At 42.2% G+C, this 18,102-nt stretch overlaps 1 protein-coding gene and 1 pseudogene across 1 annotated transcript; one reads left to right on the plus strand and one right to left on the minus strand.

Annotated features, from left to right (window-relative positions):
• The first annotated feature begins 706 nt into the window (after positions 1 to 706).
• On the plus strand, positions 707 to 1,890 carry LOC118664178 (olfactory receptor 5AU1). Its single transcript, XM_036324009.1, has one exon. It carries the CDS (start codon positions 903 to 905, stop codon positions 1,836 to 1,838), a length of 936 nt encoding a protein of 311 aa, XP_036179902.1. The 5' UTR covers positions 707 to 902; the 3' UTR covers positions 1,839 to 1,890.
• An 827-nt stretch (positions 1,891 to 2,717) lies between these two features.
• On the minus strand, positions 2,718 to 3,660 carry LOC118664185 (annotated as a pseudogene).
• Positions 3,661 to 18,102: the final 14,442 nt, after the last annotated feature.

The raw sequence follows: 18,102 nt of genomic DNA on the forward strand, positions 1-18,102 counted from the left end.
CAGAGCCTGTGTGTTTAAACACGAAATATACTGTCTCTAAGAAGGTCAGACACTCTTTTTTTAAAAAATATTTTTTTATTGATTCCAGAGAGGAAGGGAGAGGGAGAGATAGAAACATCAATAACGAGAGAGAATCGTTGATCAACTGCCTCCTGCATGCCCCCCACTGGGGATCGAGCCTGCAACCCGGGCATGTGTCCTTGATTGGAATCGAACCCGGGACCCTTCAGTCCACAGGCTGATGCTCTATCCACTGAGCCAAACCAGCCAGGACAAGGTCAGACACTCTTGAATTCCTGACAGGGGAACACAGAGCTAAGCATATGGAAGGCAGTCAATATATATTTGATAAGTAACTGTTGGATTATTTAGAATTTTTTAAGATTCCTGAGAGACCAAATTGTGTATATATTTTTTAATATTTTCCATTGGTGCTCAAGCAATGCTTCCCAATTAACCAACAAGTAGAGAAGACTTTCTTTTTAAAAATTTTATTTTATTTATTTTTGTTGTTAATCCTCATCTGAGGATATTTTCTCCATTGATTTTAGAAAGAGTGGAAGTGAAGGAAGGAGGGATAGAGAGAGAAAGAGTGACACATTGATTGGTCGCCTCCTGCATGTGCTGGGAATGGAACCTGCAACCCAGGTACATGCAGTTGACCGGGAATCAAACCCCTGACCTTTCAGTGTGCAGGCCGATGCTGTAACCACTGAGAAACACCAGCCAGGATGAGAAGACATTCTTTATGACTGAGTTCCATCTACAAAACCAGACTTCCTCAGTCAGACCAGTCTCCAGAAGGCTGTCCTCAGGCCAGAACTAAATCTAGTGAGACCACTTGGGTGCTCTGCCTCATTTCTGGTGCTCTCCATTCTCCACACCCAGAGCATCTGAGAAATATGAAAGGAGCAAACCTGAGCCAAGAGATGGAATTTGAGCTCTTGGGCCTCACCAGTGACCCCCAGCTCCAGACACTGCTCTTCGTGGTGTTCCTGGGCATGTACATCGTCACTCTGCTGGGGAATCTGGTCATGTTCCTTCTGATCCATGTGAGTGCCGCCCTGAGCACACCCATGTACTCTCTCCTGAAAAGCCTGTCCTTCTTGGATTTCTGGTATTCCTCCACGGTTGTCCCGCAGACCCTGGTGAACTTCTTGGCCAAGAGGAAGGTGATCTCCTATCTTGGCTGCATGGCTCAGATGTTCTTCTATGCGGGTTTCGCCACCAGCGAGTGCTATCTCATTGCTGCCATGGCCTACGACCGCTACGCTGCTATTTGTAACCCCCTGCTCTACCCTGTCACCATGTCTCCTGAGGTCTGTGTCTCTCTGATTGTAGGCTCCTACGGTGCAGGATTTCTCAATTCTCTTATCCACACAAGCTGTATCTTCAGTTTGAAATTCTGTGGTGCTCACGTGGTCACACATTTCTTCTGTGATGGACCGCCCATCCTGTCTCTGTCTTGTGTGAGCACCTCACTGTGTGAGATCCTGATGTTTATTTTTGCTGGTTTCAACCTTTTGAGCTGCACCCTCACCATTTTGGTTTCCTACCTCTTAATTCTCTTCACCATCCTGAGAATGAATTCAGCCCAGGGCAGGTTCAAGGCCTTTTCCACCTGTGCTTCTCACCTCACCGCTGTGTGTCTCTTCTATGGCACAACACTTTTTATGTACCTGCGCCCCAGGTCCAGCTACTCCCTGGCCCAAGACCGCACAGTCGCAGTGATCTACACGGTGGTGATCCCAATGCTGAACCCCCTTATCTACTCTTTGAGAAACAAGGATGTGAAGGAAGCTTTAAGAAAGGTTTGGAGCAGGAAAATAATGGAATGATCTCAACTCGTTACCGCATACCTTTAGGAAGCCGAGGAAACTTTACCTCATGTGGTGCTAATCTGAGCACATTCCCATGCTCACCCAGGGAGCAGTGGGCATGCTCTCTGGTCTAGACGCAGGTGCTTCTGCACCAGCCTGCCAGCCTGCTGTAGAAAGAGTTGGTGGTGTCATAGAGACGAGAAAGAAGTGACTTTTTTCATATGATTCATTCATATATCCATGTTTATGAACATTTCACTCTATTGTTAGAAACTGACACTTATATTCTTCATGGTAAAGTTTCCCCTTACCTAATTCGAAGACCTTGGTTGATTCTTTAGAATCTCCTCTTTGTAAAAAATGACTCCTTGGCTTAAACATTTTTGTATTGTCGAGTTATTTGAATCATACTGTAACAACAACTTTAAAAGTTCACATGATGTTTCATTGTCTTTGTTGACTTTTTCCCCTAGCCAAATAGCTACTTGGTCACTTTCAAACTGAATAAGCTTGGGCATATTAAGAATCACAGATGTCTCATCTTTTGTTTTTAATTAAGCTTTTGTTCTTTTACTTTTTAAAAAATATATATTTTTATTGATTTCAGAGAGGAAGGGAGAGGGAGAGAAAGGTAGAAACATCAATATTGAGAGAGAATCATTGATTGGCTGCCTCCTACATGCCCCACACCAGGGATCGAGCTCCCAGCCTGGGCGTGTGCCTTGACCAGAATCAAACTGTGAACTCCTGGTTCACAGGTCGATGCTCAATCACTGAACCAGGCCAGTTGGGCTCATCTTTTTTTTTCTTTTTTCTTTTTTAATGGACACAACTTTTAGAACTCTATCTTCTGTCAACCTTATTTCTATTCTGTTTAAGAGTCTATGGAAGAACAGCTTAAGACCACTCAGTGGTTGTTCCTACCCATTCAGTGGGCTGAGCAGTGGGGGCTGGAGACCAGCCTTCAGTGGCAGCTGAGCACTGCAGGTTTCAATAGGAAACGGCTGAATAGGCACAGAGGGTACCTGTGCCTTCAGACCATTCTGTGACCTAAGGTTACGCAGCAGTGAACTTGGGTACCAAAGTCCATTCACCCTGAAACTCCTCCTTGGCCACAGCCTTTCCAGCAGTGGCCTGCTCTTCATTTTCCGTCTTTGTAGAAGTAGAGATCAGGTATGACCTCCCTGTGGGTGGTCAGGGGAGACGGTGCTGCATATGCAGAGTACTTCCCAGGCCAGCATCCACCACAGCAGACCCACTGAGTGAGCCCCCTGTTGTTGCAAGGGATGGCAATGCCCACATAGCTCAGAGGAGAGTCTGTGATACACAGAGCAGGGGGAGGCAGGTTAACATAAGGCACCTCCGTGAGAGGCTGGTGGTCAGCCCTGGGGTCAGTAACCACCAGAAGTCCTAGCTCCCAGAAGGCAGCCTGGATCTGGGTGGTGGAGGTTCCAGGAGTGAAGCGGCTATAGCAGTGGCTTCAATGGCAGCAGCAAACGTCAGCGCAGCTCCCTGGCCGGTATTCCTGGACGATGTGACACTGACCTCAGCGGGGGTTTCAATGGCAACAGTGGCACGAGCTGCCAGCAGAGGCTCTCCCAGGTTCTCTTCAGATTGATGATGCAGACACCACCACGCTTCCTTTTGTAGATGTTCTGTTTCATTTGAAATCAAAGTTAGTGCCACCGAAGTGGGGTCCTGCTGCAAGGAATGTCAGGACATCCTCCTCCATTTGTGGGACATCAAGGGCTCCGGACATTGTGAAAGTTTCCCTTCGTGTGGAAACCCAGAACAACACTGTGGGCACCTCTCTGGGTAGCACGGAAAAGATGATGTCTCGCATTTTAATTGGTGTGGTTTAAAATTTTTTTTTAAATATGGGGGCACGCTAGAAGGGTCAATGGGGGGAAAAAAGGGAACCTGTGTAATAATTCCAACAATAAAGATTTTTTTAAAATGTAAATAGACTTTTAGAGAGGGAGAGAGAGAAACATCAGTTTGTTGTTCCACGTCTTTGTGCATTCATTGGTTGATTCTTTTTTTTTTTTTTTTTTTTAAATATATTTTATTGATTTTTTACAGAGAGGAAATTGGTTGATTCTTGTATGTGCCCTGACTGGGGATCAAACCCACAATCTTGGCATATCGGGACAATGCTTTAACCAGCTGAGTTACCTAGCCAGGGCTAAGAGGTGTGAGTTTTAAATTAAGTACTCAGATACTGCAGGTAAATCATTCAGCATATAATAGTCATTGGTATGTTCCCTTACCTTTTCCTTTATAGCAGCACCCCTAAGCTCTCACAGAGTAAGAATGAGGAGAACATATTTTGCCTTTCTAAAAGACTGTTGTCCCTGCTAGCATTCTGTGCCTGGTAATTTGTAAGTTGTGATTGAATTAAACTAAACATTTTTAATTAAATCAGATAGAGGGAACTCAATCCGGCATCATATTCCTGGGCTGTTTGTCCTCCTTGGTAAACGTGAAGAAAAGGAACCAGGCATGCTTGGCTGGTCCCCTCGCGAGGGGAGACCTGCCCTGGCTCAGTGAATCCATGACTCGCTCAGCAAAGTCTGCTTAACTCCGGAGTTCAGTTTCATAAAGACTATTTTCCCACAGATACCATTCGTATACTTTCGCCTTTAACAGTAACACAATTGATATTTTGCTGTCTATCTGATTATATTTTATCCTTTTTCTAAATTGTTTAGAATCAGGAGGGGAAGAATGGTGCTATGTATTGACACACCCACACAAACATCCTGAATATCCTAAATTTAATGGCAACTTCTCCTTTCCTAATAGACTTTACTGTTAGCCTTTAATAATTAACGTTGATCATATTTAAGTATAGTGATTTTCTTTTGGTGCTAATTAGAGATTTTATTAGAGGTGGTGTAGTATAGCTGATAAGAATGTGGGCTCTAGAGCCACACTACCTTGGTTCAAATCCTGGCTCCATCATTTCCATATGTGTGACATTATTTAACCTCATTGAGTTCCTTTCTCCTTTGTAAAATAGGGATAAAAAATAATTGCAGCAATACAGTTGTTGTTAGGAGAATTAAATAAATTAATGCAAGCAAAGCCCTTGGAACGAATGCCTGGCATAAATAGCTGTTCTTATTAGAAATGGCTGCTGAATTTTTATCAAATGCCTTTTCTATAACTTGATATAGTCATGTAATCTTCCTCCTATATTATATTTCCGAGGTAAATTGAAGACATAGATTTCCTTAAGTTAAACCACTTTTGTTTCCTGGAATCCTACTTGGTCATAAAATGATTTTCTTTTAATAGACTGTTGGATCTGATTTGCAAAGAGATTATTTAGAGTCTTGGCATCTATATTCAAAAATAAACTTGGTTTATGGTCGTTTTTTAAAATATATTTTTTATTGATTTCAGAGAGGAAGGGAGAGGGAGAGAGAGATAGAAACAAAAATGATAAGAGCAAATCATTAATCGGCTGCCTCCTGCACATCCTACACTGGGGATTGAGCCCTCAACCCAGGCATGTGCCCTGACCAGGAATTGAACCATGCTCTACTGGTTCATAGGTTGATGCTCAAACACTGAGCCATGGGTTTTATGGTCTTTTTGTATTATCTTTATTGTGTTTTAGTATTAAGGGTAAACTAGTTTTATAAAATGTATTTAAGTTCTTTCAACTTTTCCAATAGAATAATTTAAATAAGATAGAAATATCTGTTCCTTAAAAATGATTCTCAGCTATAAACCCATCTGGAACTGGTGCCTTTTGAAAAGGTAGATCTTTAATTAGCTTTCCAATTCCTTCTTATTTTAAATATATTTTTATTGATTTCAGAGAGGAAGGGACAGAGAAAGATAGACATATCAATGATGAGAGAGAATCATTGATCCCATGCATCCTGCACGCCCCCTACTGGGGTTCAAGACTAAAACCTGGTATGTAACCTGATTGGGGATGGAACCGTAGCCTCCTGGTTCATGAATTGATGCTCAACCACTGAGCTGGGAATTGAGGACTTTTAATTAGTTTACCAAGGGATTCCCAGGCACCCTAATGTTTCATGAACATTGCACCAAACTCGAAGAGTAAAGGGACCATGCTACTCTTGTTCACCACTGTAATCCCCACATCTGGAACAATACCTGGAATATAGTGCTCAATAGTTATTGAATGAGTAAATGAATGAATGAATTCTGGCATCAGTGTTTATTATTCTTTCAGAAACCATGTCTCCTTTACTTTAGGGCAACGATTTTCAACCAGTGTGCCACGAGAATTTTTAAAACATGCAATACCTGACTATTTAGTCAGGGGCGCTCATCTCTTTTCCCTTAGATTGTCAAATGAAAAATGACAACAGCCAACACAACAATAGCCATCTGGTGTGAATGAACCAAAATTATACCTATTTTTTCACCCTAGCCAGGTGGCTCAGTTGGTTGGAGAATCATCCACACACCAAAAGATTTAGGGTTTCCTCCTGGCCAGTATGGCTCAGTGGTTGAGCACTGACCCATGAACCAGGAGGTCATAGTCAGGGCACATGTCCTGGTTGTGGGCTCAGTTCCCAGCAGGAGGAGTGCAGGAGGCAATGGATCAATGGTTGTCTCTCATCATTGATCTTTCTATCTCTCGCTCCCTCTTCCTCTCTCTCTCTGAAATCAATAAAAACATATTAAAATAAAAAGATTTCAGGTTTGGGTTTGATCCTAGGTTGGGGTGTGTATGGGAGGCAACCAATTGATGTTTCTCTCTTCCCCCCTTCCTCTCCCTTTCAAATCAATAAAAACATATCCTTGGGTGAGGATTAAAAAGTATTATACCATTTTTTTGATCAGATTGACAAAAAAATTTTTTTTGGTGTGCCGCAGAATTTTAGTAATTAGTTTATATGGGCCATGAGATGAGGAAGGTTGAAAATCATTGCCTTAGGGCAATGGTGCTCAAATGTTTTGGTTTCAGGACCCAAAGAGCTTGCCTTGGAAAATCCTAGCAAACACAAGATGATATAAACACGTTTTCTATTCGTCATTAAAGTGATATCTGTACACTTCCCGTAGCCTCCGGAAAGCTCTTCTGTGTACTCATAAGAGAATGAGAACGAAAAGGAGGAAAGAATCTTAGTATTATTATGAAAATAGCTTTGCCCTCTTGAACTTCCTTTGTGAATCATTGTTGGCCACAGAGGCAGCATGACATGCTGGTTAAAGTGCATGAACGCTAGAATAGGGGCTTCTGGAGGTGAATTGCCTCTTTCACGGACTAGCCGTGTGACATTACTTAACCTTCTTGTGCTTCATTTTCCGTATCTGCAGAGCAGGGATACTAGTGCCTGCTTCCTAGGAGTGTTGAGTTAAAAGACTGTAAGTGTTTAAGACAGTGTCAAGCACACAGTAAACATAACAAGGATAGATGTAAATCTGATTAGAAATGAAGGTGGTCCTAGCTGGTGTGGCTTCATGGTTGCGTGTTGACCCTGAACCAGGAGGTCACAGTTTGATTCCTGGTCAGGGCACATGCCCGGGTTGCAGGCTTGATCCCCATTGGGGGGCGCACAGGAGGCAGCCAATCGATGATGTTTCTCTCTCATCAATGTTTCTATCTCTTTATCCATCTCCCTTTCTCTCTCTTTCTCAAAATCAATAAAAACATATTTAAAAAAAAGATGCATTGATCTCGTAAAATGAAAAAAACATTTAGAAATGAAGGTGGTATTATTATTATTATGCTACATGGTTGCTCATAACTGCTATTTCTCAGGCCCTTTTATGAAATGTATTGGAGTAACGTTGGTTAATGACATTATATACGTTTCACGAATAAACTTTGCAATATGACACATATATCCCATTGTGTGCTCGCCACCAGAAGTCTAGTCTCCTCCCATCACCATGTATTTGATCCCTTTATAAACTTAGTCCTCCCCATACCCTCTTCTCCTCTGGTAACCACCATTCTGTTGTCTGTGTCTATGAGTTTTTTTTTTTTTTTGTTAGTTTGTTTTGTATGTTCATTTACTTTTTGTTTTATACCCCACATATGAGTGAAATAATATGATTCTTGTCCTTTTCTGCCTGATATATTTCACTTAAGATAATGTTCTGCAGATTTATCCATGTTGTCACAAATGGCAATATTTTATCTTCTTATGGCTGAGTAACATTCCACTATATATATATTAGGTATACTTTAATCATCTGTCAAAGGACACTTAGATTGTTTCCATGTCTTGGCTATTGTGAATAATGCTGTAATAAACATAGGGGTACATATATTGTTATGAATAACTGTTTTCAAAATTTCCAGGTAGCTAGATACCCAGAAGAGTAATTGCTGGATCATATGGTAGCTCTATTCTCTCTCTCTCTCTCTCTCTCTCTCTCTCTCTCTCTCTCTATATATATATATATATATATATATATATATATATAGGCTATATAATAAAAGGCTAATATGCAACACAAGACACTAGGGGGTAGGGGCCGGGGGAATGTCAAGGGGGGGAAAAAGGGAGACATGTAATACTCTTTGTAATACTTCAAGCAATAAAAATTATTTTTAAAAAATGGCTAATATGCAAATCGACTGAGCAGCAGAACGACTAGTCGCTATGATGCACACTGACCACCAGGGGGAAGACGCTCAATGCAGAAGCTGCCCCCTGGTGGTCAGTGCGCTCCCACAGAGGGAGTGCCACTCAACCAGAAGCTGGGCTCATGGCTGGCGAGCACAGCTGTGGTGGCAAGAGCCTCTCATCCCCCCTGGCTCTCCAGGGCTCCTGGACTGATCAAGGGCACAGGCCAGGCTGAGGGACCACCCCGAGTGCATGATATATATAATTGATTTCAGAGAGGAAAGGAAAGAGAGTGATAGAAACATGAATAATGAGAGAGAATAACTGATTGGCTGCCTCCTGCATGCATCCCACAGGGGATCGAGCCCACAACCCAGGCATGTGCCCTGACCGGGAATTGAACCATGACCTCCTGGTTCACAGGTCAATGCTTGACCACTGAGCCATGCCGGCTGGATGACAGCTCTATTCGTAATTTTTTGAGGAACCTCCATACTGTTTTTCATTGTGGCTGTACCAATTTACATTCCCTCCAGCAGTGTATGAGGGTTTCTTTTCTCTACATTCCCTCCTGCACTTATTTCTTGTCCTATTAATAATCATTTAACCAGTGTGAGGTAGTCTATCATTGTTGTTGTTTTTTATTTTATTTTTCAACTAGAGGCCCGGTGCACGAAATTCGTGCACAGGGCCGGGGTCCCCTCAGCCCAGCCTGTACCATCTCCAATCCGGGACCCCTTGTGGGACATCCTTCTCACAATCCTGGACTGCTGGCTCCTAATTGCTCACTTGCCTGAAAGCCTGGTCACCCCAAACTGCCCCCCTCCCCGTCAGCCTTGTCACCCCAAACTACCCCCCTGCTGGCCTAGTCACCCCTCATGCCCCCCCTGCCAGCCTGGTTGCCCTATGCAGCCTCCTTGTTCAGTTATTTCATCGTCCCTCACTAACCCCCCTGCTGGCCTGGTCTTAGGCAGCCATCTTGTGAGGGCGTGAGGGTTAATTTGCATATTACCTCTTTATTATATTGGATTACAGTTTACATTCAATATTACTTTGTATTAGTTTCAGGTGTACTTTACAAAGTGTTCCCCCTGATGTTTTCAGTACTCACCTGGCACCATATATAGTTATTACCATATTCTTAAATATATTCACTATATTCCCATGACTGTTTTGTAACTACCAATTTGTACTTCTTCATTGTGGTTTTGACTTGCATTTCCCTCATAATTATATCTGTATTTCCCTTATAACTATATATCACATATCTGTTGGTTGGGTCCTTTTTTATGAGCACAAACCTCATTTGCAGCCCATCCATCCTGCAACCCAGTATCAGAGGTTACAGGTTTGGACAAATGTTCTAGTTCCTTTCCTGAATTCTTTTTAAATTCCCTGATATTGTTTGTTGCAATCTATTGCAAACGAAACTTCTAGTCTGTACCTCTTTTTTTTATCCCCACCGGAGGATATTTTTTCCATTGCTTTCCAGAGAGAGTAGAAGGAGGGGAGGAGGGGGAGAGAGAGAGAGAGAGAAACATGGATAGGTTGCCTCTCGTGTGCGCCCCGACTGGGAGTGAGGAGCAAACCTGCAACTGAGGTACATGCCCTTGACAAGGAATCAAACCCGAGACTCCTGGGTGCACAGGCCGATGCTCTAACCACTGAACACACTGGCCAGGGTATAGTCTGTCCCTCTTCAGATGGTTTTATTGCATTCTTATTCTCTTTGCTTGCTTTTCCATTTTCAAAAGGCAGTTCTTCCCTACAATATTTTTTTGACTTAGTTAGCCATGCAAGAGATTTTTTTATTTCTAAGTATATGCTTATTTATCTCTGAAATTCTCTTCCTCCTTCACTTTAATAGTTTCCAGGGTCTTTGGTGTTATTTACCTTTAAAACTATATCTTTCCATTTTTTCCCAACGAAAAGTTTCATTTAAGAAGAAGAGTTTTTGGCCCTGGCCAGAGGGCTCATTTGGTTGAGCGTCTTCTGTGCACTGCAAGGTCACCGGTTCGATTCTGGTTGTGGGTTCAGTCCCCGATTGGGGTGGTTTTGGGAGGCAACTGATCAGTGTTTCTCTCTCCTCTCTCCCTCTCTCTCTCTCTCTCTCTCTCTCTCTCTCTCTCTCTCTCTCCCTCTCTCTCTCTCTCTCTCTTTCTCTCCCTCTCTTTCCCTCTCTCTCTCTCTCTCTCTCTCTCTCTCTCAAAATATCAATAAAAAGCATTTTTTTAAAAGAAGAGTTTTTGGCTCAATATAAGAAAAACCTTTAATAAATATTTTGAGCCCAAAATTACTCACTGGAGGAATTTTGAAAATTCACCTATATTCACTCCACTCAAACGTAACCATTATATGTTGGCATATACAATTCCAGTAAGTTTTTTCCCCTATGCAATCGGTGTTTTTTATAATGAAATTGTCATCATTCAAATATACTGTTTTGGTTTAATAATATATTAACATATGACAGACAAACACTCCTTTATTTCATTAAATATTATTCTACAACATGTTTTAAAAAGGACTCAAGTAGCCCAGCCAGTATGGCTCAGTGGTTAAGTGTCAACCTATAACCCAGGAGGTCAAAGTTCGATTCCCAGTTAGGGCACATGCCTGGGTTTCAGGCTTGATCCCCAGTAGGGGGCGTGCAGGAGGTAGCTGATCCATGATTCTCATCATTGATATTTCTATCTTTCTCCCTCTCCCTTCTTCTCTCTGAAATCAATATATATATATATGATTTCAATATATATATATATAAAATCATATATAAATCATATATAAATATATATATATTTAAAAAGGACTCAAGTAATCCTGGATTTTTGCAGAATAATTAGAACAGTAGTCCTAAATGACTACTCAATGGACAACCAGAGTAATTTGATATTTATCCTTCTACATTTTTTCTATGCATATATTTTAGAAAAACAAAACCAGCTATATACCAATTGCTTTGTAATGTGCTTTCAAATATTGCAGCAAAATTTACGTAACATAAAATTCACCATTTTGATTATTTTAAAGTGTACAATTCAGTGGCATTTAGTAAATTCTAAGTGTTGTATAACCATCTATTATCTAGCTCCAGAACATTTTCAGCTTTGCAAAAAGAAACCCGGTAGCCAGTAAGCGGTCACTCCCTGCTCGTTCCTTCCCCCAGCCCTTGGCAACCACTGACATGCTTTCTGTTTCTATAAATTTGCCTATTTGAGGTATTTCAGATTAATGGAATCATACAATGTGTGTCCTTTTGTGTCTGGCTTCTTAACATAATATTTTCTGGGTTCATCCATTTTGTAGCATGTTGGAATAAGAAATATTCCATCATATGGCTATATGCCACATTTTGTTTATTCATTCATCAGTTGATGGACATTTGAGTTGATTCCACCTTTTGACAACTGTGAATAGTGCTGCCATGAATGTTCGTGTGCTTGTTATTTGTTTGTTTGTTGGTTGGTTTAAACGCCTGTTTGGTATATGAGTGGAATTGCTAGATCATGTGGTAATTCTATGCCTAACCTACTGAGGAACTGCCACGCTATTTTTTCTTTTTTAAAATTTTTTATTGATTGACTTTGAGAGAGAGAGAGAGAGAGAGAGAGAGAGAGAGAGAGAGAGAGAGAGAGATTGATTTGTTGTTCCACTTATTTATGCATTCACTGGTTGCTTTGCTTCTTTTTTTTTTTTTTTTTTTTTTTTTTTTTTTTTAAATATATTTTATTGATTTTTTACAGAGAGGAAGGGAGAGAGATAGAGAGTTAGAAACATCGATGAGAGAGAAACATCGATCAGCCGCCTCCTGCGCATCTCCCACTGGGGATGTGCCCGCAACCCAGGTACATGCCCTTGACCGGAATCGAACCCGGGACCTTTCAGTCCGCAGGCCGACGCTCTATCCACTGAGCCAAACCGGTTTCGGCTGCTTTGCTTCTTATATGTGCCCTGACCAGGACTGAACCTGAAACCTTGGTGTATTGGGTTGACACTCTAACCGAGTTATCTGGCCAGGGTCCACGAAACTATTTCCCACCGTAGCATTTTAAATTCCTATCAGCAATACATGAGAGTTCTAATTTCTCCACATCCTTGAAAACACTTGTTTATTTTCCATTGTCATTTTTTTTAAAATTTTTTTTTATATATATTTTATTGAGGTTTTACAGAGAGGAAGGGAGAGAGATAGAGAGTTAGAAACATCGATGAGAGAGAAACATCGATCAGCTGCCTCCTGCACATTTCCCACTGAGGATTTGCCCGCAACCCAGGTACGTGCCCTTGACTGGAATCGAACCTGGGACCTTTCAGTCCGCAGGCCGAAGCTCTATCCACTGAGCCAAACCGGTTTCGGCTCCATTGTCATTTTTTTTTTTTAAATATATATTTTATTGATTTTTTACAGAGAGAAAGGGAGAGAGATAGAGAGTTAGAAACATCGATGGGAGAGAAACATCGATCAGCTGCCTCCCGCACATCTCCCACTGGGAATGTGCCCGCAACCCAGGCACATGCCCCTGACCGGAATCGAACCCGGGACCTCTCAGTCCGCAGGCTGACGCTCCATCCACTGAGCCAAACCGGTTTCGGCTCCATTGTCATTTTTTATAGTTATCCTGGCAGAGGTGAAGTGGTGAAGTGGTATCTCATGGTTTCAAATTGCATTTCCCTAATGACTAATGATGTTCAACATCATTTTCATTTGCTTATTGGCATTTGTCAATGTTGTGGATTCAATCCCCAGTTAGGGCACAAGCAACCAATGAATGCATAAATAAGTGGAACAACTGATCTCTCTCTCTCTCTCTCTCTCTCTCTCTCTCTCTCTCTCTCTCTCTCTCTCCCCCTTCCTCTCTCTCTAAAATTAATCAAAGAAAAATATTTAAAGCACATTTGTTAAAGAAACAAAAACAAAGACCCAAAGAGGTGATTAGACACAGGGGATTATATACTATTTTAAAAATACAAGGTGAGAAATTGTGACAAGACAAAGGAAAAGGGGTTTGGACTTACGGGAGTGGTGCGTTGTGGGAAGTAAACACGAGGGGGAAATTGATGGAAGATAAGGGTTATTTTAGTAAAGTTTTTTGTGAAGACCCTTCACGGTGCTGGCTCTGTCTGCTGTGATAACGATTGTTTTTCTTCCTCCTGCTATGGGAAAGGGGTTGGGGGAAGACCTCAGGGAAGCTTCCCAAAGTAGGTGAGGCCTGAGCTGAGTCTGAAAGGATCAGCTGCAGATAGCGACACGAGGGGCTGGTAAGGGGCTAACGCTAGATACCACAGCTTGAAGTAGGCATGGAAGTAAGAAACATATGTGCCAAAGTGAGATGGTTTGACATGATATGGCTTTGACTTCCCATTAGTGTTTTAATTGTTTTAACTTCTCACTACTGTGCGTAACACACAGCCCTGACCCACCCAGCCTTGTAATGAGTCAGTGCTGTCATCGTCGTCATCCTTGGGCTAATCAAAAATGAAAAAAGAGGGAGAGGGAGGGGGTGAAGCTCAAAGATGGGGTGGAAGTGTTTATCATACATGTTAATAATTTAAAACTTTCTTTAGGGCTGCAACCGTCCTCAGACTGTTGTCACTGAAGAGTTAAGTGCAAGGAAGGGGATGTGGGAGATGACACTGGAAACACAGGCAGGGGCCAGATCACAGGGGCCATTACACCATTTTAAAAAGCTTGGACTTAAACTTATAGGTCAGTGATGGCGAACCTTTTGAGATCGGCCTGTCAGCATTTTGAAAAACCCTAACTTAACTCTGGTGCCGTGTCACATATAGAAATTTTTTTATATTTGCAACCATAGTGAAACAAAGATGTATATTTTTGATATTTATTTTATATATTTAAATGCCATTTAACACAGAAAAACCAATCAAAAAAATGAGTTCGCGTGTCACCTCTGACACACGTGTCATAGGTTCGCCATCACTGTTATAGGTGATGGGGATGACTAAGGACTTTAAAATTTTATTTTTATTTTATTTTTTAAATATATTTTATTGATTTTTTACAGAGAGGAAGGGAGAGAGATAGAGAGTTAGAAACATCGATGAGAGATGAGAGAGAAACATCGATCAGTTGCCTCCTGCACATCCCCCACTGGGGAAGTGCCCGCAACCCAGGTACATGCCCTTGACCGGAATCGAACCTGGGACCCTTCAGTCCGCAGGCCGACGCTCTATCCGCTGAGTCAAACCGGCTTTGGCATTTTATTTTTATTTTAGAGAAAAGAAATAAAAGAGAGGAGAGGAGAGGAGAGGAGAGGAGAGGAGAGGAGAGGAGAGGAGAGGAGAGGAGAGGGAAGGGGAGGGGAGGGGAGGGGAGGAGAAAGAGAGAGAGGGAGAGAGAGAGAGAGGGAGAGAGAGAGAGAGAGAGAGAGAGAGAGAGAGAGAGAAAGAGAGAGAGAGAGAGAGAGGTTGCCTCTGGCACTCACCCTGACCAGGAATCAAACCCACCATCTTTTGGTGCATGGATGACACTCCACCTGAGCCATACCAGCCAGGGCACAACTAAGGGCTTTAAGCAGGGAAGCTGGTGGTCACATTTAGGTGGCTAATGTGAAAGGTATCTGAAAAGGACAAACCAGGAGACATAGAAACTATTCAGGAAGCTTTTTCTGTGGTCTAAGTGAAAGGTGGTGATGAAGAGAAAAGGACTCAGTCAAGAGTAGAAAATCTATAGAATATGGTGAGTAACTGGCTATAGGAAACGAGGGAGATGAGTTTATTTATTTTAAAAAATTTACATAAAGTAGTTAGACATTTATAAAATTTATGAAGTGATCCCTCTGTTAAGTCTAATACCCACCTGGCTCCATACATAGCTATTACATTATTGACTATTTGAGGGAGAGGAGTTTAGTATTCAGCTTATGTGACCAAGTGATAACACCAGTTAAGGTAGAAAATTCAGAAGGGAGAGTGGGGTGTAAACACAGGGGAGGATTTCAGGTTTTGGGTGTGTAATATGGTTCTTGTAGGTCTCTTTTTAAATAGAAGAATCTTGGAGAAGTTAGACATTAAGTTCTTGAAAAATTTTCTTATTATATCTCTTTATGGCACTAGTTTTCAAGGAGGGAGGCTATTTAGAGCCACAGAGGACATTTAGCAATGTCTGTAGTTTTTTTAGAGATTTTTTTTGTTTTCTTTTGTTTGTTTTGTGTGTGTGTGTGTGTGTGTGTGTGTGTGTGTGTGTGTGTGTGTGTTTAGAGTGAGAGGAAAGGAGAGGGAGAGAGAGAAACATCGATGTGAGAGTGAAACATTGATTGGCTGCCTTTTGAATGCCCCCTACCGGGGATCAAGCCCGTAATCTAGGCATGTGCCCTGACTGGGAATCAAACCTGCAACCTTTTGGTGCATGGGATGACACTCAACCAACCAAGCCACCTGGCCAGGGAAACGGCTGTAGATTTTTGATTGTCACAACTGGGGAGAGGTTGTGCTACTGGTATCTCGTGGATTGAGGCCAGGGATGTTGCTAAATATTCTACAATGCAGAGGATACCCTTCCACAACAAAGAATTACCTGGCCCAAATGTAAGTAGTACCTGTTAAGTCTAATACCCACCTGGCTCCATACATAGCTACTACATTATTGACTATTTGAGGGAGAGGAGTTTAGTATTCAGCTTATGTGACCAAGTGATAACACCAGTTAAGATAGAAAATTCAGAAGGGAGAGTGGGGTGTAAACACAGGGGAGGATTTCAGGTTTTAAGGACTAGCAGAATACTTACACCTTACTTTAGAATGTTGCTGAGGGCCAGTCATTCATATTAGAGAACTTGGATGGACAATTAAAAAACATCAGTGCCACTGAGAAACCAGATCCTAGTGTTGGAGAAGAAATTAAAGGTCATCTATCCCAACCACTGAGCTGATATTTGCTTCAATAACCAATCAGTGCAGAAGTGCATTGTATGAAATACCTCCAACATATCCAGAGGTTCAGAGTCCAATTTCAAAGCAGCTCATCTTTGGAAAAGTGTTCAGTTTCTTCTCTTTTTTGGTCTCTCTATAACAAGTAACCATTGGCCCTGGCCAGGTAGCTCAATTGGATAGAGCATCATCCTGATACATCAAGGTTGTGGGCTCGATCCCCTGTCAGGCCACATACAAGAATCAACCAATAACTGCACAACTAAATGGGACAATAAATCAATGTCCCTCTCTCCCTCCCTCCCTCCCTCCCTCCCTCTCTCCTTCCTTCCCTTCCTCTCTTTCTCAAATCAATTTAAAAATACAACAACAACAAAAGTAGCCACTGGACCCAGCTTCACTTCTTAGGTTCACAAAGAACAGTTTCTCTTCATCATAATTATCTTTGAGATTTATAAAGACATCAGTCCTGTTTCTTCTATGCCATGACTTCCTTTGAGTCCTCTTGCTTTACCTAAAGCATAAGAGTAGGTGCATAGCATTTTCTTTATATATAAAGGAAACACATATTATAAAAAGGTAAAACAGATTAAATTGTACCTTGGGATTGGGACTTGGGGAAAAATATTTTAAACAAGAAAACTTTACAAAGGCAAGGTAAAATAGACTAGAATCAACACAGACAACTCATTAACTCTAGACAGAACACAGGAAGAGTTTCTGGTAAGAAAAATAAGCCTAAAATTAAGATAAGTAAAATCAAGAATAACATGCAACATCTATAATAATAAAAGGGTAATATGCTAATTAGACCAGACGTCCTTCCTGATGAAGCTGGGGACAGAGGGAAGTCAGCCCAGGTCCCAGGTGCCTGCTGGCAGCTGGAGGAAGCAAGCTTGAGTCCCAGATGCCAGAGGAAAGCTGGTGCTGCCAGCTGGGGGAAGGAAGGCCTACTCGTGCACAAATTTTGTGCATTGGGCCAATAGTCCTATATAATAAAACCCTAATATGCAAATCGACTGAAGGGTGGAACGACCGGTTGCTATGACACACACTGACCACCAGGGGGCAGATGCTCAACGCAGGAGCTGCCTCCTGATGGTCAGTGTGCTCCCCCTGTGGGAACGCCACTCAGCCAGAAGCCAAGCTCACGGCTGGCTGGCTGGCGAGCGCAGCGGCAGTGTTGGGAGCCTCTCCTGCCTCCAAGGCAGCGCTAAGGAGGCAGCGCTAAGGACCCCTTGGGGGATGTACGCCTGCCCACTTAGGCCCAAGGGACCGGGGTGGGCATGGACTGTGAGAGGGTGGGGGGCCAGGCTGAGGGAATCCCCTGCCCCCCAGTGCATGAATGTTGTGCACCAGGCCTCTAGTAAAATATAAATTAAATAAGGCAGAAAAAAACATAGAAAAGAAGGTAAAACAAAAGAAACAGAGACAACTCCCATTTAGTAAATGGCATCTGAATTTCAAAGAGAAGCAACACATGGCAGCTTAGTAGCAGGTTATCTCTGGCCTGAGGCCTAAGGAAATTGTACAAGGAGGCTCTTCCCTCTGAATTTTATACAGGGAAAGCAGGTTAAAACATCAAAGACAGTGGTTTCCCCTCCTCCTCGTTTCTCCTCCTCTTCTGGGGTTAGGGGAAATGGGGGAGTGGTAGAGTCAGAGCCCTCATAAACACACACACACACACACACACACACACACACAAATGTAAAGTGTACAAGAGGGGCTAACAGTAGGGACAGCTCTACAGATTTGCTTTAACAGACTGGAACGTTTTTAACACATTATTATAATTAGGGGAAAAAGGCGCCAAGTAAAAATGT

This window comes from Myotis myotis, unplaced genomic scaffold (genome assembly GCF_014108235.1).
Source record: "Myotis myotis isolate mMyoMyo1 unplaced genomic scaffold, mMyoMyo1.p scaffold_m19_p_1, whole genome shotgun sequence".
Taxonomy (NCBI): Eukaryota; Metazoa; Chordata; class Mammalia; order Chiroptera; family Vespertilionidae; genus Myotis; species Myotis myotis.